The 26,673-nt window shown below is 37.8% G+C and overlaps 1 protein-coding gene across 3 annotated transcripts in view; it reads right to left on the bottom strand.

Moving 5' to 3' along the window:
- The window catches only part of MOCOS (molybdenum cofactor sulfurase), a 221,857-nt gene that overhangs the window by 75,627 nt on the left and 119,557 nt on the right, over positions 1 to 26,673 (bottom strand). For all 3 annotated transcript variants that reach the window (XM_057423022.1, XM_057423021.1, XM_057423023.1), the window contains exon 5: positions 14,165 to 14,241. In XM_057423022.1, the coding sequence (XP_057279005.1) occupies positions 14,165 to 14,241 (77 nt within the window). The remainder of the gene's footprint in view (positions 1 to 14,164; positions 14,242 to 26,673) is intronic.

Raw genomic sequence — 26,673 nt, 5'->3', positions numbered from 1 at the left:
TGTAAAAACTGGTCCTAATTCTCTTCTGACATGAATGTAAGTCATAAAAAATGAAAAGGTAGTCAAAGATTGTTAACAGGGGAGAATGGGAAGCAGTCTGTGTCTCCTCCCCCCCATGTTGTAAAGCAGATACAGGTGCTTTCTTTAAATCTCAAGGCATTAACACTGCTTCATAGCCATTCTGCCAGTTTTATTAATTGCTCTTCTATTCCAACCATTTCATAAGTAGACTGTGCTTCTAATCTGGCTATTTATCCTAATGTTTGATGTTTCTGACTCACATAAATACATTATGTTTGAATGCAGAGAAGTACTTTGCATGACAAATTTGAGATTTCTGCTGGAAACATTTGACTGAAATTTATTTTTTCTATCCATAGGGAATCGGTCTCTACATTATTTGATTGTTATTCACATTTCGGTAATCGCATTACGAAGCTCTATTAAGAAATGAAATGGCAATGTGCCTTTTTCTCCTCTAAGAGCAAACGTCTCCCTCCCCCTCCCAAAAGCACAAACCTTGAAAAAGCATTAGAAAATTAAAAAGCTAACAGAAATAAAATGATGTATCTACATTTGAATATTCATTAAAACATGACATTGCTTAGTCACTGCTTGCCATTTGGGTGATGCACAGTGCTTAGGCAAGCTTAATGTGACAATGGGAATTCAGTCTTCTTTTTACAGGATGGGTGTAAACTTCAGCAGTCAGATTCCTAATGGTGCCCTAATTGCATTAATATTGTTACATCAGTTGATGATCTGACTTTATGTTGCAAATAAGACCACAGAGAAATAGTAACAGATTTCATTTCTGAGCTTTATTCAGATCCATCTTGATATTCCTCATTCTATCCAGCATCTGCTCTACCTACAATGTTTTATACTAAACACCACATGCCTGAGTTGTCTTCTGGAGTTATTTGCTCTTGGCATTGTTTGTCCTTTGTTTCTATATTGTTATACTCTTCCAGAGGCTTCCTCTAGCAGTTCCTGCACTAGCAGAAAATTTACCGTACTTTATCTCATTCTGTGTAGCTATTATCAAACATCACAAACACAAGAAAAGATGACATAAAAATATCTTTGGGCTACTAAAACCCATGAATCAAATTCATCTCTTGTTTCACCTCCCAAATCGCAGTGATCTGTTAATTGTGTCCCCCACTGATTTTAGGCTTTATGAGCATCAAATCACAGCAAGTTTTTTCTCTGGAATTTGCTGAAAAAAAAGCCAACAAAAATGGCAACTAAACAAAAAATGCTGCCTCTACTCGTACCCTTTTAAATATCAATTTCCTAATCTGAATATCTGACATATTTACTGCCCCCTGACTATTTGGAAGCACTTGAGAATCTCTTTTGCTTTGTTATACCATCCCAAAACTCCCACTGATAATGTTTCCACCAACTAACTAGCAGGAAACCCTTGTTTTCTGTACTTGGAAAAGATATGAACACAAAGTTGTGTTGGAAATAGAAATCCAGGGGAAGGCACAGCATTGCATCCCAAGTACAGACGCTCTGCTGAACCAGTTGTGCCTGTGCTCAGAGCATGAAGAGGAGGGTGTTGAACTGCACAACCCCATGGACACCCTTCCCAGCTGTGATTTGCATTATCAGTACATGATGGTTGTGCAGAGGTATCTAGATTGCTTAGCTGATAATTATTGAAAAAGGTAAAAATTCCTTCTATATTTGTTATCAATATAATATCCACTAGTCATGTAGGGCATATTAGTGCTAGAGATAGATAAATGGCTTAGTAATTTAATGGAAGTGATTAACAGAAACTTGTCAACCCATTGAAATGGGTAATTACTATCTCTGCATTACATTCCTTGCAATTAAACTAGCACAATCCAAACATCCAAATGCATTACACACATCAAGAAAAAGATATTCTGGAATCTGAACTTCATTGTTTTCCTTAATAATTGGATGAATTCAGCAGTTTGACTGCCTGGATCAAGAGTGCATGTTGGCTAGCTCAAGGCCTCCTCATTGATCTTTTGCACACATGGTAAATAAGTCAGTACAACAACAGCTTGCAGCCTCCAAATCCTTTTACAATCCTTTTACTGTTTTTGCTCTTATTGAATGAAGTGGCATAGGAACAATTGGATTGTCCTCAAAGTTTCTTTTTCCCTTCCCATTCTCCCCCTCTTCCCCTCTTTCTCAAACACTAGTTTAATTCCCCTGATGACTTGCTTATAAGAATAGCAAAGGCCTTGTGGAACAGCAGTAACAGGCGTCACCATGGGAATGCTTTAAACATGGCAAACACTGCAAACCCAAACATTTGGGAAAACATACATTTTGTGTTCTGCTAAGCAGGGTTTAAAATCCATACAAACATCCTTTTTTCTTTTTTTTTTTTCTTTTTTTTTGTTTTTTTTCTATTTGATCAGCAGAGACACATCCCCAAAGGATGCCATTGATTATTTTTGTCCCTGTTCACATAAGCAGTCTTTTGTGCTGCTGCTTATCACTGATCACCCTCCAATTGTGTGGGCTCACTCGTGTGATGAGATAATCAGGACTGCATTACATATTTTGGATTATAAGAAACAACAGATTTCAGGGTGGTACTTGAGTATTTTCCACTTAAGTCTCCAGATAGTCCATGCAGCTTCTGTCCTCCACTCATATTATCTTAATGTAAAATTATGGGAGATTTTATATCCCAAATACCTTTGGACCTGACTCATGTTTTTTAGATTGTATTGATATGAAATTCAGTCCTCTGTTTAGTAGCTTCTGTCAGGCTACACAATATGGTGCCCCTAGAAGGGTCTATAAACCAGTAGTGGCAAACTCATAGCCCTAACAAGGATTGTGAAATCAAGCATTCAGCCACAGCATTTCATAATATTTATTCATGGAGACAGGTAAAACTTAGGTTAGTAGGTTGGTATGTACAACAACTACTCAGCCTCTAGGCATCTACTCTGGCCAAGATTTGAGGTGGATGCCTGGAAACAGAAATCTTTTAATCACTTAATCAGTGATGATGGAAAATTAGATGATCTTGCAAACAACAGCCTAAGTGAAATCTAACTGAGGTTCCTGTCCCTCTAGAAGATCATCTTATTTAACTCAAAATAAAAATAAAAAGATATTCTCACGCCATACCAATAGAAACAGTGGAGAAGACAGAAATTACAACAAAAAACCTGGTGATACTTGTTCTAAATGAAATGGGGTTGAAAACACCTCCATGAACAGACATGATCCTCTTTTCAAAAAAAGCAAAGCAACAACAAAACTGCCACTAATGTGAAGAAAAAAAGGGGAAAAATAAAAGTAAGAAATTAAAACAGGTGCATGGAAGCATTCAGAAAAGGCACTGGCCTGTTGTTTTCAACTTATTCACATAACATAATTTTGGTATACTTTAAGAAAATAGCTTACTCAAACTGGGATCAGGCTCTCTACTAGTTAGAAGCTGGGTTTCACTGCTTAACATCATACAGTCACAAGAAAAAAAAAAACCCTACTGTTGCAATTATGGGATCTATATTGAAAAAGCAACCTTTCAAAACAGACATTTTCCTCTATCCCCACACAGGCTCAAACACGACATAACTATGAGCATCCAAACTACCCTGTCGTCTGCTCACTCATCTAGAATCAATTTGCTCTATTTTTTTTTTTTTTATACAGCATGGAAAGAAAATCATATCACTCAAAGTGTAGCCCAAATTTATGAAAAATTATTTATACAAATAAAACCGGCTCAATAATTCTGATCTCAGCCTTGCCTTGTAATTTCTGGGATTAAGTTCTTTTATGGCGTGAACTCCTAAACATGTTCAAGGAGTGAAACTAGCACAGTTGTTAAGGGTCAGGTCAGTACTTTAAAAATGTTTCTCAAATCCACCTATAAATGGCAGCTTTTCAAACAGTGTCTCTATGATCTTGACTAAATATTTGGGGCAGATTGTCTCAACTCTCATATCTCTACTAACATCAATAAACAATGACAGCTTTTATCAGGTGAGGACTTCTCACAGTATCATTAATATTGGTTGCCTTGCACAGTGCTGTAATTGTTTAGGTCATCAGAAAAGGGGTGTAAAATGATGCCATATCAGAAATGCAGCATTTTCACTTTATTTTACGCAGACTTGGAATTACCTGAAAAATAGAATTGTGCCGGTAGACACTCAGAAGCAAAAAATTTTTATTCCTTAAAGGTTTTGTCTGTATGGTTGTGGTATCAAAATCCTTCTAACACAGAGGATTTACACCAGCTCTTGTGACGGCAGTTCAACCAAGTTTGCCCAGTGAAATAAGTACATACAACTTGCAGACTTTATGCCAACATCATTCTACTCTAAAAAATTCACATAGCTAAAATAAGAAAATTTGTGTTGGCGACCTTATCTCTCTAAATCCCTGTGATTTGCACTACTAACGATAAAATACATTAAAATTAGAAATCTGCTCATTCAATCCTTATGTTTTAAGGGAGTATAAATTTTCTTTCATGGACTGGATAACCTGAGAAGTTTATATTACATTGCTGTACCCTCAATTTATAAAGCTAAATGTGTCTTTCATTGAAATTCTATCTTACGGCAGAATTTTTCTTGCTCAGCACCATTTTTTGTTGATACTTATGAGAGTGTCATTGACACTAGCCTAATACTTACAAAATAAATTGACTTTTATGACTGCCTTAAAAACTCATGAAGTGCTCAGTAGGAAGGTAACCAAAGTCTGAGCTGATTTGAAAGTTTATTCTTCAAAGGAGAAACTAGGCAGAAATTTTAGTGTCCTGGGATTTCAGTTGATAATGTGAATAAAATACAAAAAGTAGCAATTCTTGGTCGGAACAGAAATTAAATGGAAATTTTAGCATCACCTCGAGACAACACACTTGTGCTAAGAGAAAATAAGCAACAACCAGGATAAACCAACCCATTTCAAAACTTTGTATTAAATTCAGTACAGTTAAGCATAGTTTGTAAGATGCTTTAACAAAATACTTGTAAGCTCTCTAAAATAAATGGATAAGAAGAAAAAAAGGGAAAGAAGAGGAAAAGAAAGGAGGAGCAAAGGAAAAACTTATAAAAATATTTTTCCAGATGCCATGGAACTGCAACATTTGCGATTACAGCAGCTCACAAGTGGAGATCCTTTGCCCAGTGAAGTCTTCTTTTCATGGAAATCAGTATGTGGATGAAAATGGGGGAGTAGAGAGTGTGATATGAGCAAGAATATGTGTGGATCTTAGACCAGGAGTTTGGCTAAGGTGCACACATAGACCTGAAAGCATAACAGACCTGAAATGGCCATTGAAAATGCATATAAACCCAGAGTGATACAAAATTAATACCTTTAGGAATGCAGCATATGAAGTGATCAAAATTGATTCGGTGAACAGTAACCTCAGAGAATAGTGATATTTTAGTTAAATAAAGTTGATCTGAAAAATTTCACTGCTTTAACAGGATTCTTATAAGGGGGGCTCATTTAAAATGATTGAACTGCCCCTGAAAAACAAACATAAGAAGCCAGATGCTTTTAAAAATATATTACCAGTAACAATTGTGAGAAAATATGCCCATTCCAACTAGGTGGATGAGATGCTTCCTAGTGTCTTGAATCCACAGGTTACCTGAAAATGCCAAGCCCCATTTTTAAATATTTAATGATCTTTTGTTGGGGGATGTAATCATCTGTATTCTTTCAGTTCTGATTTTCCACCCTCACAAGGCTATGCCCACCCCAAGGTACGTGGATGCCTCCAGGGAGGACAGCAAGGCTGGACCAGAAAAGAAGAGGCAGGGCTGTTGGGTGGACTGCCAGGGCTCCTCCAGGGCTTCAGCAGAAGGGGGCCTTCCTGGCACTTCCATCTGTGCAAGCGCCAGCCATTTGCTCATTCCACCACTCACCAACTCTAAGTGTTTAAACCACAACTAGAGCAGCTAGTGTACAAGTGTTGAAACCATGTCTACAACAGCTCTATTGTGAGCCATTAAAGATTCAGCAAAGGTGACAGCTGCAGCAGATGTTTATCTAAAAACAAACTGGAAGCATAGAGCAAGCATTAGATGTGAAACCAGCCATTGTAGGCAGAAAAGCTCTTCTGAATATATCCTATATTTCTTTCCGTTCTATATTGACTAAATCAAAGTTAGTGGAGACTATGATTAATACATAGAATCATAGGATCAACTAGGTTGGAAAAGACCTTTGAGACATAAAGTCCAGCCATGATTTGAAATTAGTCCTGTTCAAATACAGTGGATCATAAACTCTTTTATTCTCTCCTTTTCTGATATGCAGATCTCCACCAAAAGTAGTGCAGTAGATCAACAGGAAGTAACCTTAGCGAGACAATAGGAAAAATGCATTTTCCTTTCACTAATTTTGTGTCTGTTGATACGCTACATAATGTTTCTTCCCAAATAATAGATTTGATGCTCCAGGACATCTAAAAGCCTAAAAGTAGTCACTTCTACGTTAGCAGGTCTCCCCTCAGAGGTGTAAAGAATGGCATTGTAGGACCCAAGGAAGAGAATGCTAGTTAACATTTTGCCAGTAGATGTCTCTGCGAAACACACTGAAAGGAACATACTCGGTTTAAAACATCAGCAAAACGCAGGTGGCAGTTTGCATCCTTCAACTGAAGAGTAGGGTTAAAACCAACTAGGTCATTAGTAATTTCTGAAGACTATTCTTAGATAGTCACAATAAAAATGGGGTTTAATTAAAAATCAGTGACTCCCAAGTTAACTAAATATTGTCTCCTGATATTATCTCACTAAGTAAGAAGAATTCACAAAAGTTTAAGCTTATGTATTAATATTCTTGACAGAAGTTATGAATGTAGAATCTTGGGGGAAAAATATTTTTATCATTTAAATTCTCCTCTATGTGAAAGCAAGAAATCTATTCCTACATCCAACAGAAAAATTTCTTTACTTAGTATTTCTCCTCAAACAAAAAAAATCAGTATGTGGAAGAATAAATTTTCAGTTTAGGCTGAAATACTGCAGTGCACAGTAGAATAATTATGCCCCTGATGGATAAAATTCCAAGGTTCTTCTATTTTCTTTACATCTATATGTTATTTGGCAATGGTCTTATTTGCAAAAGCCCAGCTTCTAAGCAAAGAAACTAATATTAGATTCTCATAATTGGTACTTGCCATTAACATACAGCATGATTTTCTGATTAATAATGAAAAAAAACTCAAAAGACACAGATCAGCTGGAAAAGCATCTGCTTAAAATACACACACGTAATTAGGAGAGGACGTCAAACAGACTTGATTACATATTTCATGGGTATGTGTCAAAGAGTGTAAAGCATTTGACTTAACCCCAGGGTGACTTCAAGAGGATTTACTCTATCTAGTGCTTATGATTAGCACTGTATAATCTGGATCTGCTGAACAAGTAGAGTTTTACACAATATGCAAATTTCCTTTTGCTTTAATTTAGCCTTTTTGGATTTAGCATAAAATCTCTGTGTTGCATGAAGGGCTGAAACAGCTGGATCCAGTTAGCTACAAAATTAAAAATGTTGGAAATGAAATAAGGCAATTTTTGCCACGGTAACCAGCATGCACTAGGATGGTACCCTGGGATCTGCAGAGGGATGTCTGCGCACCGATAATGCCAGCCAGACCTTCTTCCGCAAAAGCCATAATGCTGCTCCCTAATTTTCTTGCATATAACTAAATTTATTTCACTGCCCTATCAAGGTTCATTTTCCAGGTGCATGTTGGTAAGAAAACTGTTCATGCATCATCCAAGAAAATTAATATCCACACAGTAACATTTTATTTCCTTGTTAGCATATCAAGATGTGGCAAAATTAATTAGCAATATATTATATTGTTTAGAACCTAATGGAATTAGTTTATATATATTTTCCATGTCCCTTTCAGTTCTGTTTTTTAGCTGGGTCTATACAGAGACAATTCTTGAGTACTTTTTATACAAGTCTTAAGAATACAACTGAACCAGATTTTTTTTCCCCATTTTAAAAGGGTATTCAAAATATAACAAGGACCCTAACCTAAATCAATGAATTTTGGTATAAAAGTCTTTGAAAGGTCAGCAACCAAGAGCAGAAGCCCTTGCTTCTCCTTTGAAAACCACAGTCCCATAGGACTTTATATCTGTCACTTAGCAGTTATGACAACCTTGCACTGAAAATGGCAATTCTTCAGATCCTAACTATATTTGATATAGAAAATTATCTAGAGAGAAAGGTACTGCATTCAGATAATGTTTCTTCTCCAAGATATCCTTTGGCCATGCGCTGGCAATGATGGATCAGTGTGTAGGAACCAGGGAATCTGAGTTCCATTGCTCTTGACTGCTGTTAATATTCCTATAGCCTTTATTGAAGACTTGGTTTTACTCCATTCCATCTTGATGTAGACTATTTATTGAAAGTGACAAATTTAACAATGCTATCTCAGGCAGAACTGGGAATAAATTCTGTATCTACAGTAAAAAAGGTAAGCCTCATCCATTAATTCAGACTTGCCTTCTAAATACATTGTATGTGTTTGGTTGTACTTCCAGACAGTTGTGCAAGACTGCCTCACCTACTTGCTCATTTTATAATACTTATTCCTTAATTGTTTTAATTTCATCTACAGCCATTAGCAAATGTGGATTCAGTTGAGCATGTCTATCCTAAGAAATTAACCACAGTTCCAACAACCTTCTTTTAATGCAAAAGAACCAAGTGAGCTTTCTTTACAATCCGCTTTAACCAGCCATCTGAAAATGAAAATGATCACAGACTCATGAAGTCAGCTGTACATACACACTGTTTATATAAGAAATCTTTTTGACTGTTTTACCATAAGAGAGACATGCTCATCCTTTAGACAGAATTTTTTTTTGCCTTTGCAAGATATTTTTTTCTGTAGTGAGACTGTGACCCTTTCCTTCAGGAAAAGCAACATCCACCTGAATAAACCTGGACTTCAAGCATCAGAAATTACTCATAGAGTAATGGCCAGGTAAGGGTTTCACAAATATAAAACCTGATGCTGAACCCTTGTGCTCCTCAGGGTTCTTCCACTGCATTCCCTGTTCTGCTTTACCGGTTTATTTCAACCACAAGAAATGTAGAACCTGCCCTGCCCAATACAAATCACAGATCTAAGGAAAGGTAAAAAACCTAAAATATCATTTCCACCTCAACTAATCTGACAGTTCAGCTTTCTATTCCCAAAGGGATCATTAGCAGGAAAGTTATTTAAAAGTCCTATACCACACTAAGCTAATCATTTAAGCTCCTTTAATGGACAATGAGAAGAACTGGTATTGCTGACTGTAATTCCTCCTGTCCTGAATTTCCAGAAAATGTCACAGGGATCAAGCTGGTGAAGTACTGTCTGTTCCACTGACTGCAGTGGGAATCTGAATGGTCACTTAGGTGTAGGCGCTGACAGCAACATAAGGTAAATCCCACCCAGAGGTAAAATGTAGGTCTGGAAATACATTTAGTCATCTAACTCCCTGCTCCCCTGAAGATGAGCATCTATGCAATTTACTAAAAGTAAAGTAAATTTTGTGGCTGAGGAAAGAAACTCAAGTCTCCCAAGTCCTCATCTAGCTCCCTGACCGTTACATTAGCTTTCTTTTTGTAGAAGCATTCATAAGAGTGCAGACACAGTCCTCGCAGTGAAACGCAATTTCTTGTTGCAAACATTAAAGCGAGCAAGTGCAAGTAATTACTCTGTAGAGGTTCTAATTCACCTGTCGGTCAGGGCTTAGTTTTCGGAAACTGTCTGATGTAAGGCAGAAATGATATATTTCTTATATTATCCCATGTTCAGTAAGGTACACAGAATCGTAAGAAATTCAGACTGTTCACATTAGTAAAACCTTGTTCAGTGGATGATCTGAATAGGAATGAGGATTCACAGTTCAAGTCAGGGATAATTAGCATTCATATACAAAGTAATAAAAAAACCATATGCTGATTGCTTAGTCATCTGCTGTACTACTGTAAAAAAAAGACAATCTCCTTGGTTAGGAACATAATGATTTATTTTGAACTAAATAAATAGGGTAGATATAGAAATAGATTAATCACTGAAGTTTACTAAATGTTCTTCCATCTTGCTTTCCTGGTTGAGTGCTACTGTATACCTCTCCTGATTTCTGTAATAGGGAGAGAGCTGGCCAGGATTTTTTCATATTTGTTAGATCACCACCCACTACCTCAAAGAACCTGAACAACAAACAACGTGAGAAAACTGTACTCTTACCAGCTTATTAACAGCAGAGTTTGATTTATAGCTAAGCCCAGCTCAATGGGGACATCCACATCCTTATGTTACCAATACGCACTGGGAAAAAAAGGATTAGCAGAGACAGAAAACAGACAAGAATGTGAAGCTAATGACCCTATTCCTGTCTTGAAGTCTGTATTTGGGAATGAGAAGTGTAGGAGTGCAGCTTGCCACTTTTCAGGATCCAGAACAATTGTTCTTTTAAATTCAATGGCTCTTCAGCATTTCCGCTGGCTTTAGTAAAGTCAACACTGTGACCCACAACACAATATAACTGAGAACACTAACATGTTCAGCAGATGTCAGATTCCCCATGCAAATGCTGTTCTTGCTATTTAAGAAGGATGGAAGGGGAAAGGCATGCACAGGCCACACTGACTGGCATAAAAGATACTCTCCTGCTGCCAACAGGGTGAGATTAAGCCTTCCTTGTTCAGAAAAATTAGATCAGTGACTCCATCATCTTTTCATGTGGAAACACATAAGGCACCTCAAAGCAGAATTGTCTCAGGTTTCTCCTTGCAGTCTGTAATATTTGGGATCTGCAATGTACACAGCCCTGCCAATGCAGAAGTTCTCAATAGCTGCAGAGACCTCAAGAGCTCAGTTATCACTGGATGAGTGAAAAGCCTGTCAGTGTTGGTCACTGACGCTCCCTGCCATTTCTTGCCTTGGCAAGCTATATGCAACAGCACCTGTGGGGATTCCCCAGTTATTAGCTGCCCCAGGCTGCTCTTTCCAGAAATCTCCCAAGCATGAAAGGAGTTTGCTACAAATTTCTCCCCTGTAATAACACTGGATGCCATCAAATGCCTTCACTGTAGAAGTCTTGTTATTTTGTTTCAACACAGAACAATTATCTCTTGCCAAGAGTATATTTTCTTGTCAACAGTGCTGCACTTTTTCTTCATCAGCTCAGGTTTTAATAAAGGCATTTCCCCCTTCTCTTAGATCCCAAGAAGCATATTTTTCTCTCTAGCTGTATTATGCAAAAACTTCCAAGACATTTATCTGCAGTACTACTTTTTCTGTGTTATCTCCACAGGTCTGAGGAATGACTAATATTTTTGGTCCTTTTCGAGGCCTCTTCACAGATTAGGCAGTTTGGGAATACAAACCACATCAACATTAGCAAATGCATACTAAAAAAAAAACCCCAAACTTATAAAGAGAATTTCTTCTGGCAACTCACTTTTTCAAAGCTTCTCAAGTCATGCTCTTGCTGTTCTTCTCTGCTTTCAAGGTACAAATGATGCCTAGTTCACATTAGTCAAGCCACAAAAGAAAGACGAAAACCTGGACTGACGTAACATGCTCGCAGCAAGAGCTGCTAGCAGCAAACAAATAACTTTCTTTCTAGTTTACTCTCTAAGCCAAGTTCATCTTGAGACAGAAATTTAGAAACAGAATCAGTCACCTCACTATCCGTGAAAGGAGAGGTGAGATTTTGGGGTTTTGACATACCAATAATGTCATTATCTGGGCATCAGAATAATTTTGGATTTTAAGCTCTTACATACTGCCTTTGCATTTAGAAATCAACCTCTTCTTTCTGATGAGAATTTACAATGCCTTCTCTTTAGTGTATCCATATTTTCCTGTTGAGAGTGTGGATGCCGCATCTATCTTCTCCCTAGTTAACTCATTAAACCTTTTTCTGAGGAATAAAACCCAAAACAACAACCCATAACTCTCCTGCAAGTACATTTAGAGAAGGTGCTAATTATGAGCAGTTAGGTGAGGATATTAGTATACATTGCCCAGCTTTCTTCTATGCTAATGCTCATCTTGTGGCAAACAGCTGGCATTAAGAAAGTAAAATTTTCATCAATGATTCATTATCTCTTTTAAATCAAGGGAAGAATTTCCCCCCAAATGAAGAATATCATAGATGTCGGACAAAATGGAGCATTTACTTCCAACACACCTATATATCACAAGCCAGAACACATCTATTAATGTCACCTTTAATCTTATGATTTTTAAAAGAAAAACACAAATCCATTAAAATTATAAATGAAAGCAGCACCAAGGATGAAAGCAGTAAAATTCACAAACATCACACACACGATCCAAGTTTAGGTGACATGCCCAGACAATGGCAGAATGAAATCACAAACTCCACACAGGAGAAGAAATCCCAGTAATCCCTGCCAATCTGACTGAGGAGGAAATTCTTTTCTGTCCCTAAACTGGATGACTTGTATAACCCTAAGAGTTTAAACACAGCACGCATGAGAATCTGCGCAATACCACTAAATACAGGCTGCCCCACATCTCATCACTGGCTGCAACTAGTCCTTAATGTACCGGAGGATGGTAAAAATTATTATAGGGCAAAACAGAAGCCAGAAGTCCCAAAGACCAAGTTAAAAATCAAAGTTAGCCTCACCATTTAGCATCCCACACTTTGGGATGCTTTGGCTGTTATACGACACAATCACCTTTATGAAAGCTAATGCAACCTTTACTCTCTATCAACTAACCAAGTATCCAGTGAATTTAAAAACAACTTTCAATTCATCATCTTTAGGAGACCTAGTCTGCATTTTAAACTTTTTTCCAATACATATCATATTTTCTTGTAAAGTGAATGAATGCTTTCTGAACAGCCACTATAATTAAAGTAATCCCTGTAACATTATTGCAAATTTACCTTTTGTAAAACTGATGAAAATTTACTAAGAAAAATACATACCACTAAGATTAAGTTTAAAAATCACATAGATGCAAGACCCCTGAAAATGGCTTAAATACACAAACATATCATGATGTAACTCTGTCATGAAATATGTATTGTTGTTTACTGAAAGTTGAGACAGGTCAGGAATTTAGTCAGATGATATCAGACTCAGAAACAGATCTCTCTTCTTCACAAAACTGCCTAACACTGAATTTCTGATTCACCCTCCATTAGAGGTCTCCCTCCCCACCTTGTGGTAGTGGTAGAACCCCACTACAGTGTATCCCAAAAGAACTTCAGCAGTGCTTTTATTACACAGAAAGATACAATTAATAACAACAATAGTTTGTTTATTTTGTTTGTTTCCACTCCAGGCTGTTTCCAACCTAGAATAAGAATCATTATTTGTGTTGGGGGAGTGCAAACAAGTACTCCAGGACCTACGGCAAAGTGAGATTCGGGAGTGGTTCACCTCTGACAGAGCATTTTGCCACTGAAAACTAACAGTGGGAGACATATGCATAAAGTGGCTTAAACCAAATCTGCAGTCCTTCTGGATTATGAAGTGTTTCTACAACATGCAACAGCTTTGTTGCATACACATAATTGCCAATAATCTCTGTTCAAAAAGAACAGAGGACCTTTGACAGAAATTAAACAACCTGTAAACCTCCATTGTACTCAATGGTGTGAAGGGGAGAAAAGGATGGCAAGAGAAAATGGCAGTTACAAAGCACTGAATCTCTTGTCACATCGGTCATGCCAGGCACTGGTATATTAAATACCAATGTAAACTGAAGGGCTAAATGTTTTGAAAGGTAAACAAACTGCTCCATGTTAATGGCTTCAAAGATACTCAAACAGTGGAAGCCACTCAGCTACTTTCTACTGTTACTTTGCTATTGCATCTTTGTGAGGGTGAGGCAGAATAGATGTGTTCAATATACTCAAGTCTTGTGTGTACATTTGTGGAGAAAAGTCTGTATAATTTTTTTTTTTTTTCTTCCAAACTAAGCTGGAATAATCCAATACATAAGACCCGAGTAAAACAATTACACTGAGGTCTAATCTTCACACTGTTGAACATAGAAAGTAAATCTAGAAAGGAAAATAAAGCTACAGCCATAGAAAATATGATCAGTCTTGTGCCCTGAGTATAAATCTAGAACTTCACTCCTCAGTATTAAGTTGTGTTAACTGACCTGTGAGTTTTTCCAGAACATCAAATCCATGTTTCAGAGCAATGATATCAAGAAAAGAGACTGTGCCATCTTCAAACCTAAAGAATGGAATAAATGAGCACAGTAAACAATCACGCAGACACAGTACAGACTTTAAATCTATTTTGAGTGTTATTTTGTATTCAACAAATTTAACTAGCAAAGTGGGAGCTCTTCCTTCAGGGATTCATCTTCCAGTCTTGTAGTGTCCTGTGAAGCAAATATATATTCTTCAAAGCTATAGAGGTTCACATGAACAGTTGCTTGCATGTAGAAAGTTATATTCTCCCTTGCATGGGCTACTTGTGGGTTTTAGATTTTTAAAGTAATGGGTAACATTTATGTCTTATGAGCTAATGTCACAAGGTCCTTCTGACAATATCGGGAATACCTGAGGAGACAAGCGAAGACATTGTGCTTGTCCCCCAACTCCAAAGTGATTACATCTACTACAGTTGAGTTAGAAGGCAAGAGAAACCTTCCTTACTTGGAGCAAAGAGAATGATCACCAACAAATCTCCTTGCATGTGCTCCTTCCCGAAATCAAAAATAACTGACCTATAACAAGAGCACTGTACAAAGTGGGAGAAAAGTTGCACCCCTACTAATATCTTTTAAAGGAAACACCAAATGGTAATGAAAATGGTGGATTTGATGAGCTACTGCAGCCATTCCCTCAGTTCAGAAGGAGAAAGTGCAGCTTCAAGGATGAAATGTATGCAGGAAGTGGTGCCCAAGAGAATTTCAAGGGGGTAGAAGGGACACTTACTTAGGCTTTATGTGCACTGCAATGCACAAGAGGTTTTAAGGTGTTCAGCTTGCTTCACCACAAAGGGGAATGCAGAATAATGCTGACAAATGATAAAGTCAAAAGTGCACAGGCTGAACCCAGGAGCAACAGCCCAAGATCTCATGGTTAAAGTTTAAAATGAAACTCTGACCATGAGAATGAGACTTCCCAGGGACGTGGTGTTCCTTGGGTCTTTCTCAGAAAGGTCTGATGATGTTTACATTGAAAAATCAGTGGACAGCATTGAGCATAAAAGAGGCGCTCTTGGGCAAAAATACTTTACATGCACACAGAGAAGAAAATAAGGGATTACTTTTTTTTTTTTCCTGGATGCATAATTTTTCATAATGTATGTAAAAAGCTATTGGTGCCACAATTAAGTATGCATTGTAAAAAGGCCCAAAGGTTAAAAATGTCAGACTTCAAATGCTTTGTGTTTAATAAAATAAACCTCAATAGAATTTTATAATAGGTCTCACTTCTGCGGTGATTTTTCTTACTTATCTTCTCTTTCATTTTTCTATAGCTATCAAACAATTTAAACACTGCAAGTGATACTGTCAGGTGAAGGACATAAGCTTGCAAAAATATTTAGTAAAGATCCACACAAAAGAATAATGCAAGAGTATTGTGTATATATATTGGTAATATGTTCAGCTGGGATGAAAGAAGAGAGATAAAGGCAGCAAATAATTATAAACTAGGTGATAAGTGAGAAGTGGTGGACTACTACAAGGATGAATAGCCCAAAAAAGGACACTCATGTTCAGGTATCTCTATACAACATAGGCCACAGAATCCTTCTCAGGAATTTCTGCATCTTGCCTAGTAATAATTAATTAATTAATTGCTTCTGAGCTTTAGGGAAGAAACATCACTGATTGCCAATAATGAAATTTAGAATGTCCACTTGTGATTTGAAAGACACCTTACACCAGGAGTATTTTCAAAGTGACCTGTGGACCAGTATCTGAGGGAAGCAATACTTTAACAGCCAGAAAAACTGGGGGAGAAGGAGGAAGAAGAGATAAAGTAGAGGCTAACAGTGGTTTTGGAACTAAATGCAAGAAAAATATTAAAAATGTGCACTGTCTGAAAAAATTTTGGTCCCACACAGCTGCCAAGGGGAGATTACAGAAAGGATCTGTGAGGGTGAATTGACCTGCCCTGCTCCATTACTGGCAATGGCGAGCTAAGCAAATAAAACAATGACAACTAAACACCAGAGCAGAGATATTGGCACTGGGCCTATCAAGAAGACTGCACAACCCTCAACAACCTTATCAGTATCAAAATAGAAAAGCACTTGAAAGGGTAAAACAGGTGCCAGCCTAGATATTCAAAGGCCTCTGAAACTTACCTATATTAAAACAGAAATGAAAATTTGATTTCTGTTGATTAGATGTGATTATTAACTAAGCAGACAACTGCAGTACATCAATTGCTAAGCAATAGAATAGATGCATCTTACTGTTGTAAGATCGTAAAGATTTTTATGGAAATAGTCCAGAGCTTAGGAATCTCTTTCCATTCAGAAAAAAAGAAAGCAAACACAGTTGTGGGGTTTTGGTCAATCATTATGTTTCAGAACAGCACAATTGTTGTGCCAGTGTATGCCACATCCTGCATTGCATTCTCAGACACCTGTTATTTATTCTTTCTGTATCACAAAAAAATTTTCTGCTGGGAGCTCCATTGCAAAAACTAGAAGCCATGAAAGAATTGAAAGTAATGACAAAAATATTTGCTCAAAGATACTGGCGATTCTCTCATTTTACAGTTTAGATATGGACTATTTTGCAACATTCCTCTCTTTGATTTTGTATGTTCATGTGACTTCCTCTATTTCTACATTACCAACTTTCTATATCTGGTAAAGAAAGCACTACTATTTAGTTACACCTATAATACGTGTATTTATGCTATTTCCAGTTGTCTTGGGTTCAGCAGTAGCAGTCATTTTTCTCCTTCTTAGTAGCTGTTGCAGTGCTGTGGTTTTGACTTTCAGCCTGGGAACAGCACTGATAACACCGATGATTTTAGTTACTGCTCAGTAATGTTTAGTCTGACCAAGGACTTTGTGAGTCTCATGCTCTGCCAGGGAGGAGGGGAAGCCAGGAGGAAGCAGAGACAGGACACCTGACCCAAACTAGCCAGAGGTATTCCATACCACAGCACGTCATGCCCACTATATAAACTGGGGGCAGTTACCTGGAAGGGCTAGATCACTGCTCGGGTTGGGCTAGGTATCGGTCGGTGGGTGGTGAGCAGTTGTATTCTCTTTCCTTGTTATTTCCCTTATCATCATTATCATTGGTGGCAGCAGCAGTGGTTTGTGTTATACCTTAGTTACTGGACTGTTCTTACATTAGCCGGTGGGAGCTACATTCTTTCCATTCTCCTCCCCATCCCTCCGGTAGCGAGGGGAGGAAGGGGGGAGAGTGAGCGAGGGGCTGCGCGGTTCTGGATTGCCGCCTGGGCTTAAACCATGACACTAGTGGACTTGATTCTCACATATATTCTTCAGATTTACTGAACACCTGGTGTGCAATTTCATGTAAATTTTACAGGAAAAATATGTAAATTCTGATATTTAGCAAATTAAGCATTACGTGCTATAGCAATTTTACTTAGTACCATGGCAAAACTTATAATGCCATGAAGGGTAGCTATTAATCTCTTGGGACACAAAGAGCTCTCTCACAGAATGTTTAACTCTGTTTGAGAGGAAACACGCTACTTGCATTGCAAAAAAATTGACTTCAACGGCTACTTTTCTGTTAGATGCAATTGATGCTTCAAATAAATTTTTTCCCCACTTGATGTCAGTTTCAGTGTTAGAATAATCAATTTAGGATGAAGTTCATTTGAATGCTGGTCTAGAAGCCATTTCCTGAAGCAATAATGGTTTGGCATCTGATTATGTATGAAGTATACTTACAAAGGCTAATACTGCCAGAATACCAACCCAAGAAACAAGCTTACCTCTCTTAGCTAGTTCCTTTTATAATTGCTCCTACTTAATCACATCTGGGATGAGCTCAGTTGCTTAGCTGATTGTGTTTGCGAGAAGCTGATACCATTTCACGTCAACCTGCTATCTGACAGCTCATGGCATAAGAAAAAACAGAGCAGCCTGCCTAAATCTATCAAGGAGTTATGAAGCTGATGAGCTGCTCTTCTTTTTCAAGTCACACAAGATCTCTGCTTCTAGAAGCAGCAATATTTCCTTTGAGTCATAAGAGAATTCTTCCCTGTCTTCTTTACAGAACAGCCTGTAGCCATCCATCATGATCCTCCAGTCATGTGAGCTGTCTCACCAAGTTTCAGTTATCTTTTGATATCTTAACTTTCTGTCTGGGCATGGAGCTCCAGTTCCTTCTGTTTGTTCCCCAGGCTGCATGCATTGGTACACATACACTTGAGGTGGTTAATCTTCTCATTCTCATTTGGGGAGGCAGCTAAGGAACATTTGTACATGTGCAATTTCTAACCAGAATATAGCCTGGAGCTTTGAAACTGATAAAAATCACATCACAAGGTCAAAAATAATCCCACTCACTTGAGAGCGTTACTGAGCCAGTGCAAAGTGCAATGAAGGAGCATGGCAGGGGGGACCATCAGTGCCAGCCAGCTTCCACTCTCCTTTACAGTGGGGTAATGACTCCATTTAGGTCAAATAAGCAGAAGTCATTTCTGAGTGTCTAAAGCAGGTAAAAATGAAATCAAATCCACAGAGAAAGCATATTTCTTGAATAAGCTGCTTTTCTTTTTTTTTTTTTTTAACATTTCTCAAGAGTAGAGTTGCCCTTTGAAGTGAGATGTTACATGAGTTCCTTTCATCTTTTCAATTCATTTATTTTCATCTAATTAAGAAGTACAACAACACAAAGAGGTTCTTGGTGTGCATTTAAAAGTAGTTCACTCAGATCCTATTTTTCACCTCTTAGAGATATTCCGTATCACCTCTACATGAATAAACTGTCTTGGCAAATTTAATTTTTACATGTTCTACATTTACTTGTTTATTCTAAATTGACATTTGCTGTAATTATAACAGCACTAAGGGTATACAGTGTCAAGCTTATGGCTGTAGGAACAGGCTGTTTTCAGTCATTGTCAAGTTCTTAGGTTAGTAATTGCCATCTCTGATATTAGCAGGGGATCGGATGTTAATTGGTCTCACTGCTTTCCAACATCAAAAAACAACATTTGCAAAATGAACTGTATTTGTTTTGCTTTCCTTGAACTTAAAATGCATCATTACTGGTCTATGAAACCTTTAGGGCCCTGTTTTGCTCTTATAGCACATCTATCAGCTCCTGAGACCAAGTTCTCAGGTACCTTTCCAGGGTGTTTGTGGCTCTCCAGGGGACATGCTGCCCTTGGTCTGGCTTTGTCTCCCACAGATGATGCTCTTCATTTCTAGCAGTCTGATATTTTTCCATATGAGACACTTTCTTAACTGAGTGAAAACCTGGTCATGTTGACACCAACAGCTGATTTTTAAGGCAACATGACACACGACCAAGCATTTACCGGGGTGCTTTTTGATCCTCTACTAGTAAAAACCTTTGAAACAGGATCTGAGCCCTAAACCACTAACCTCAGGCACACACTCCCTTTGGACTAAATATCTTTGCTTCACATGGTAGATGTCACTGAATCAAGTAAATAAAATTAGGAGATAGCCTGTTTTAATGGGCATGTGTGCTGTCATTAAACTATGCTTTCATAATAATCTAACTTGTGTGTAACTGCATGCACAGGAGCATATTACAGTAAGCCAAAAATCAAAATACTAGGAGGGCAGTAGTAAATCATAGACCTCTGAATAAAACACCTACTCTCACTACTTCATCAACTCCTTTTTACCTCTGTAAGTGGCACATGAGTTAGTGGTTCATGAGTGATGACTGTTCTCACACAATGAAAGAAGAATGCTTATCCAGTGCCCGAACAACTGCCTTTTGTAGAGGAGAAAATTGAATGAATAAACCAACCCATTTTTATTTCTCAAATGTCCTTGTGCATTTTATGTACAATTTTGTGAGCTTCTAACTGGCAATTTTGCTACCTGTATCTGAAAAAATCTTCCACTTTTCCACTAAAAGATTAGCAATCCTTGAGTGTGTTACTCAAATCCATCTGAATCACACATTCTGATTTTGCAGATTATAATTTTCTGAGGTCTCTGCGTTTCAGTAAAAATACACTTCTGACAACTATATATCACAATTACTTTCAGCTGTACACAATTTTTAAATAGAAATAGATTTTTCCTACTAATATAATTTTTTTATAAATGCTTTAAAATATAGGAACACAACATTTATACAAGAGCTTTGCCAATAAGCATTTAAATTCATTAAACAATGAATAAGTTACATATCAGGGATAAACTACTCCCTCCACCAGCCCCTACACCTAAAAAGTCAAATAATAATAAAAATACTTCTCTTCCCCCCCAAGAAGAGTCTTTGCTCACAAAAAAACCTGCACCGCCTTTGGCCTTGGCAAAAGGTTCCCTCCACAAGTCCCAAAACAGGCCAATGTGGTTTCATTGCACTGACAGGGAGGAGCAAGGTAAACAAAATAATCTTTCTCTTTAAAATTCCATTATGCAAAGGGATATTTCTTTGAGGTACATTAAATTTAACCTGCAGGAACTTGGGGCCTGCTGGTTAACTGGCCTCAAAGAATAATATGTTCAACCATCAGCTAGTTACCCTGCAATTTATATTCATTCATCTTAACTCGTAACTTATTAATGTCAACAAGAACTCCATTAAGGTGCATTCCCGTGTGAGCAAGGGTACTGCAAATGATTTCTGTATCTGTCTATTAAACGTTTGATATGTGTCATTCTGCTATGATTAAATATCAATAATCCAATTGTTCACACCTCTGCTTCCCATGGGATGGTTAATATCCAGATATAACTCCAAGTAGTAGTTAAAATGAGCAATTTGCAAAGTGTATTTGCATAAACTGTTCACTGATCAGTTATGAGTAATAAATCATTAATAAAAATTCAAAGCCCTTTCTCTGATTTTCTCCTTAGGAGGAAAGAAAGGATGAAAGACATCGTGGAGATAAATTTTTCATAGGCAATAACCTGACCAGCTGTAATCATTTGTCCATACTCAGTAGAAACAGATTTGTTTATTTTCTCATGAAGATTGAGATGCAATCTTTCATCCTTCCACAAGTGCATCTGGGGATAAAGAATAATTTTGTAATGAACTGCTAAAGGCAAATCAATTTAAAATTTGGCAGACAAAAAAGACTCCATTTGAACATGAATATATTCTTAAACACACATAGAAATACTGCTAGCTAATCATGTGTGCCAGACCAAGATCAAACACTTGGGTACTATTAGTAGCAACTTATCCTCTGATAATAGAGAAAAATCCCTATGACTGCTTTCCATGGGTGTGTTCCATTTTACAGAAAGGTCTGCGCCTCAAAACAGGGGTTACTGCAATACACAAGCCCTGTTTCCACTGCAGAAAAAAGCAAAACTTCTGAGCACTGTATTTCCTCAGTTAGAGATGTGAAAACACTTCTCTGATTCCATCCAGAAAGCTTATTTCTCTAGAAGTAAAATTTTTTTTCTGGACCTAATTTTCAGAGGCAATATATACCCAAGATTAGCAGAATTCATTGTGAGCTGTGAATGAAAACAGGTTCTTCACTATTAAGCCCCTTTCATGTTAAGTCACCATTTGGGGCAGACTTACTCTTCCTTCATGGCAACCTAAAAACTAACTTAAAGAATTTCAAATGCTGGTACTGTCAATAAGACAGAGGCTAAAAAGTGTTCATGATTATGAGGGTTCTGAACAGGCTGGATCAATGGGCCGGGGCAGACTGTGTGAGGTACAACAAAGTGAAGTGCACTTAGAAAGTGAAGTCCTGCACTTAGGCCACAAAAACAGGTTTGTGGAAGAGCGGCTGGAAAACTGCCCAGCAGAAAAGGACCTGAGGATGTTGGTCAACAGCTGGCTAAATATGAGCCAACAGCATGCCCAGGTAGCCAAGAAGACCAAAAGCATCCTGGTATGTATCAGCAGTATGGCCAGCAGGAACAGGGAAACGATTGCTCCACTATACTCAGCACAGGAGAGGCCTGTCATGATTTAAACCCAGCTGGTAACTCAATATCATGAAGCCACTTGCTCACCCCTCTCCTTCCTCCCTCCCCACATAGGATGGGGAGGAGGACTGAAATAATGTAAAACCCACAGGTTGAGATAAGAACAGTTTAATAACCAAAATAAAGTGCAATATGATACTACTAATAATGGAAATAACAAGGAGAGAGATATAAAAATAAATGGGAAAAGAGAAAACAAAAAATGACAGTCATGCACAATACAATTGCTCACCACCCACTGACCAACATCCATCCTGACGCCCAGTGATTTGTTCCTTTCTGGGTGACTCTCCCAGTTTATATACTGGGCATGCTGTGGTATAGAATATACCTTTGACTAGTTTGGGTCAGATGCTCCCACCTTCTTGTGCCCCTCCTCACTGGCAGAGGATGAGACCGAAAAGTCCTTGATCAGGGTAAGCACTACTGAACAGCAACTAAAACATTGGTGTGTTATCAGCATTGCTCTCAGACTAAAGCCAAAACACAGCACTGCACCAGCTACTAGGAGGAAAATTAACTGTATCCCAGCTGAAACCAGGAAAAGGCTGCACCTCGTAATTGGTGGCATATGCCAACTACAAGTAGTAACAAGTAAGCACTAAGCAGCTAAAATCCATTTAATGTATGACATATGTACCAGCGACACCCTAAGTATTCAGAAATGCTGGCAGCTTAATAGGACTGGCATTATTAAATTACTGCTATAAACCAACTTAGGTTCAGAATAAGGTCTGATTAGTTAGTTTGCATGTTGAGACCTTTGCGATAGCAGGAAAATTGTCAAAGCAGAATGAGACAGACACAAGGAAGACAGCTAATAAGGCATTCCGAGCTATACATGTAACCTTTTTAGCCCTAGGGGTTGCAACCAGCTGAGATTTTCACAAGGAGAAAAAACTATTCTTTCTGCCCCACTCTCATGCTTGAACAAAATATTGCATGGAAAGTTATGCTACACCAAACCAGCTGCATCCTGGCAATCAGCTTTATTACTTCAAAACCTACCAGGCTATCTTTCCACTTTGGGACCTCATTACTACTAGGCAGACTAATATGCAGCCTTCTTCCAATGATATTTTACATTTTCCAGCATTGTTATGCAACTTCCTAAAACTTCACACTACCCTGTGAGGTTAACTGGTAGCATTTCACTCATAAAATGAGAACACAGTAGTTGAAGTTAGTGAATTTTCTTTCCAAGGATCTTCTCTGACTTATTTGTAAATCTTGGTCTGGATATTGTGTGCTACCAGATTTCCAGAAAATTAAACTTATAACAATGATATTGAACTAGTGAGTACTCCTAATTTCTCACTGGTATAATAGCAATCTGCAGTTTATACTGCAGAAAGGAAAGAACCCTTTTGTCCAATTGTTTCTTCAATAGGAGGGCAGTGATGGAGAGCCCAGGAATATCATGTACTCATGCTATAAACAAAGGTAGGGGCTGGTGTCACAGGTGTCCTGGAGCTGCACAGATAAGGTCAGTAACTGGAGGAAGTTCTGGAGGCCTCCCAGTCATGCAAGTCTAGAAGAAAGAGGATCACCTCAACTAATGATTCCTTCAAGTAAAATTCTAGCATGTTACCTGGCATTGCTTGATGCTTGAAATAGGGAGCACAGAGAGATGACTCACGTGTCTGTCTCTGACAAAAAAAGAGCATGAGTCAGATAGATGAGGAAACAGCAAGGTGAGGAAACAGCAAGGTAAAGAAACAGCAAAGGGTAGGAGTATGTGCAGAGGGTTAGGATCAACAGAGAAACAAGAAGTTTAATATTCATAGAAGTATTTGTTATGTAAGTAATATCATCCCAGGTATCATCCAAATAGAAACCAGAATAATGAGTGGGTAAAAAAGCCAGAGACGTTTGAAAGTTAAGACAAAGTATGTGGGAGGGATTAAAGCTTCTGTATGACACTTACTATGTGGTAGAAAAATAGTCACAAATAGAAAACATTTGCTAAAGAAAACACTTGTTAAAGAAAAGTAAACACATAAGAGAGATGGTGGCAAAGGAAACAGAAATGTTTTGAATTGAAATATCATTGGTCAGGCGTTCCAAGCAAGCAGGACCAGTTGCTGAGATTCTGCCATAGCCTATATAGCTAAAAAGCACATTTTTGGGTAACAGATACGTTCCTAACATTCTCACAGAAATAAAAACTACCTTAACTTTCCTACAAGCAACACCAAGGTAACATTAAAACTAATGGTCGAGTTCAATTATTTCTTAACATCAGAGTCAAACCCAAACAAAACCTGCCATAAATAAAATAGTTATCTGAAAACTGGCTTTTACAAACAATTATACAAGTCATAATTGAAGACTTTGATAGAAACCCTGTTCAGAGGGATTTCTAGTTTATGTGGCATAGACAGATAAGCCACCTTAACTGAGGTTTTGAATATGATTAGGGCAAAATGAAATATAAGTGAAATTACTTGGTCAGGAAAACTAACTGAAGTCTTCAGTACTTAAATATAGAGGAGACCTAAAATTACTTGAAGTTAAGGTTCAAAAATGCATGGAATTTTCATCGCAAAATGATGAAAAAGGAAAGAAAATGAACTTTTAAAGAAAGCTTTCAGCAATAGCCTGCACTCAAAATAAACCTCTGAAGAGAGGTTTTAGCACTGCTTATAAAAGCTGACATAAAGCAGAAAAAGTGCTGCTCAGTGAAGGAAGCTACTGTCGAAAAGAGAAAATACAGGGATATGGTGAGAATTCCCCAAAACCAAGCTCTGACAAAGCAAATAACTGAACAGCAAACTCTTCTTCATATAAAATCAAAGGAAAATATAAATAATAACACACAATATATAATGAAATAAGGAATATAAATAAAAAGAGAAAGGACAGGGACTTTTTACAAGGGCATGAAGGGATAGGACAAAGGATACTGGTTTTAAACTGAAAGAGGGTAGATTTAGATTAGATATTAGGAATAACAGGATATTAGATATTAGGAAGATATTCTTTAGCATGAGGCACTGGAACAGGTTGCCCATAGAAGTTGTGGCTGCCCCATTCCTGGAAGTGTTCACAACCACACTCAATGAGGCTTTGAGCAACCTGGTCTGGTAGAAGATGTCCCTGCCAACAGCAGAGGGGTTGGAAATGGATGATCAGTAAGGTCCCTTGCAACCAAAACCATTTTATGATTCTATGATTTCATGACAATGACTGTCTCTCAAGAAGCAAAGAGATGGAAAAGAAAAAAAGGTCTCAAAACTAAATGAATACTTGGCTTGAGATTTTTACTGGTACTCTGATGAATAAAACAGGTCAGGACAGGGTGAGTCATGTCTGAAAGTTTGTGGAAAGTGTGAAAATAGAAGTTATTGCAACTGGTGTAGAAACTCACTTCAAAGGATTTAATGTACTTGAACACAGGCAGACAGACCAACTATGTCTGAGAATAGTAAGAAAGTGGCATGAAAATCTCCCAAGTCCAATAATGCTGGCCAGTAAAAAAAAAATTGTCAGATCAGGAATGGAAAACAGGAAACACAATAATTCTACTGAAGAAAGTAGAAAGACCCAGCCAGCAACACATCTGTTAGCTTGTCCTAAGTGTTCTGTACATCCTTAAAACAAGTTCTGAATGAATGGATCAATTAAATGAGCAAATAACGTTCAAATGCACCACGGGTTATGCCAATGGAAAATCAAGCCCAGAGAGGCTGCCATTTTAAAAGCACGTTATCTTGCTAGGCAAAGGAAATGCGGAACTAATTTATCTGGATTTCAGAAACCATTACCTCTAATGCCATATGAGAAGCTATTACAGAGCAGGGAATATTAGAAGAGTGCTACAGTAGGCTAAGAAATTATGCTAAAAGGGGAACTGTTAAGCTAGGAAAAGGTTACCTGTTCAGTTCCTCAAGCACTGGTTTTGGGACAAGTATCTCTTTTAGTAATATCTTAGTAATGATCCTGCATAAAAGACGAGAATGTGAAGATAAAACAGGCTGCTGAAATGAAATCTGGAGATTGTCAGTGCAGAAGTTGGGGCTGTATATTATGTGCAGTAAGAAACAGATAATGCTGAAAACCCTGAAAACAGAAACAAGATTAAATGTATAATATGCTATAATATTTGATAGGTACATCATCATGCATAAACCCTATTATGCAGTTAGGGATTACCGACATTAACTTCTACCATGAACTGGAGGAGCATCATCTCAAACATCAGATTTATTAGTTGATCAGATCAGTTGTCAGCCATCAGCATGACAGACAAGAAAACATGCTAGAACTTAGAGATAGAAAAATATTAACACCATTAATAAAGGTCTGGTAATATTTTCTGTGGTATGCTGTGTAGGATGATCAGAGAAAAGGAAAACCCATCTTCACTTACTATGGAAATTCAAAGCTCAGTTAGAATTGCTCTTGGTACTTCTAGAGATAGAAAGGTGAGTAATAACCAGGGAGGAAAAAGAGCTACAGCACAAAACACAGATAAGTGACCAAACTGAAAACAAGCTGATACAGACGGCAAAGCAGAAGTCTTGTATCCACCCAAGA

Source organism: Pezoporus wallicus, unplaced genomic scaffold (assembly GCF_028554395.1).
Source record: "Pezoporus wallicus isolate ANWC-B61680 ecotype Strahan unplaced genomic scaffold, APGP_CSIRO_Pwel_v1 contig_749, whole genome shotgun sequence".
Classification (NCBI taxonomy): Eukaryota; Metazoa; Chordata; class Aves; order Psittaciformes; family Psittacidae; genus Pezoporus; species Pezoporus wallicus.
This window is presented reverse-complemented; position numbering and strand designations above follow the sequence as displayed.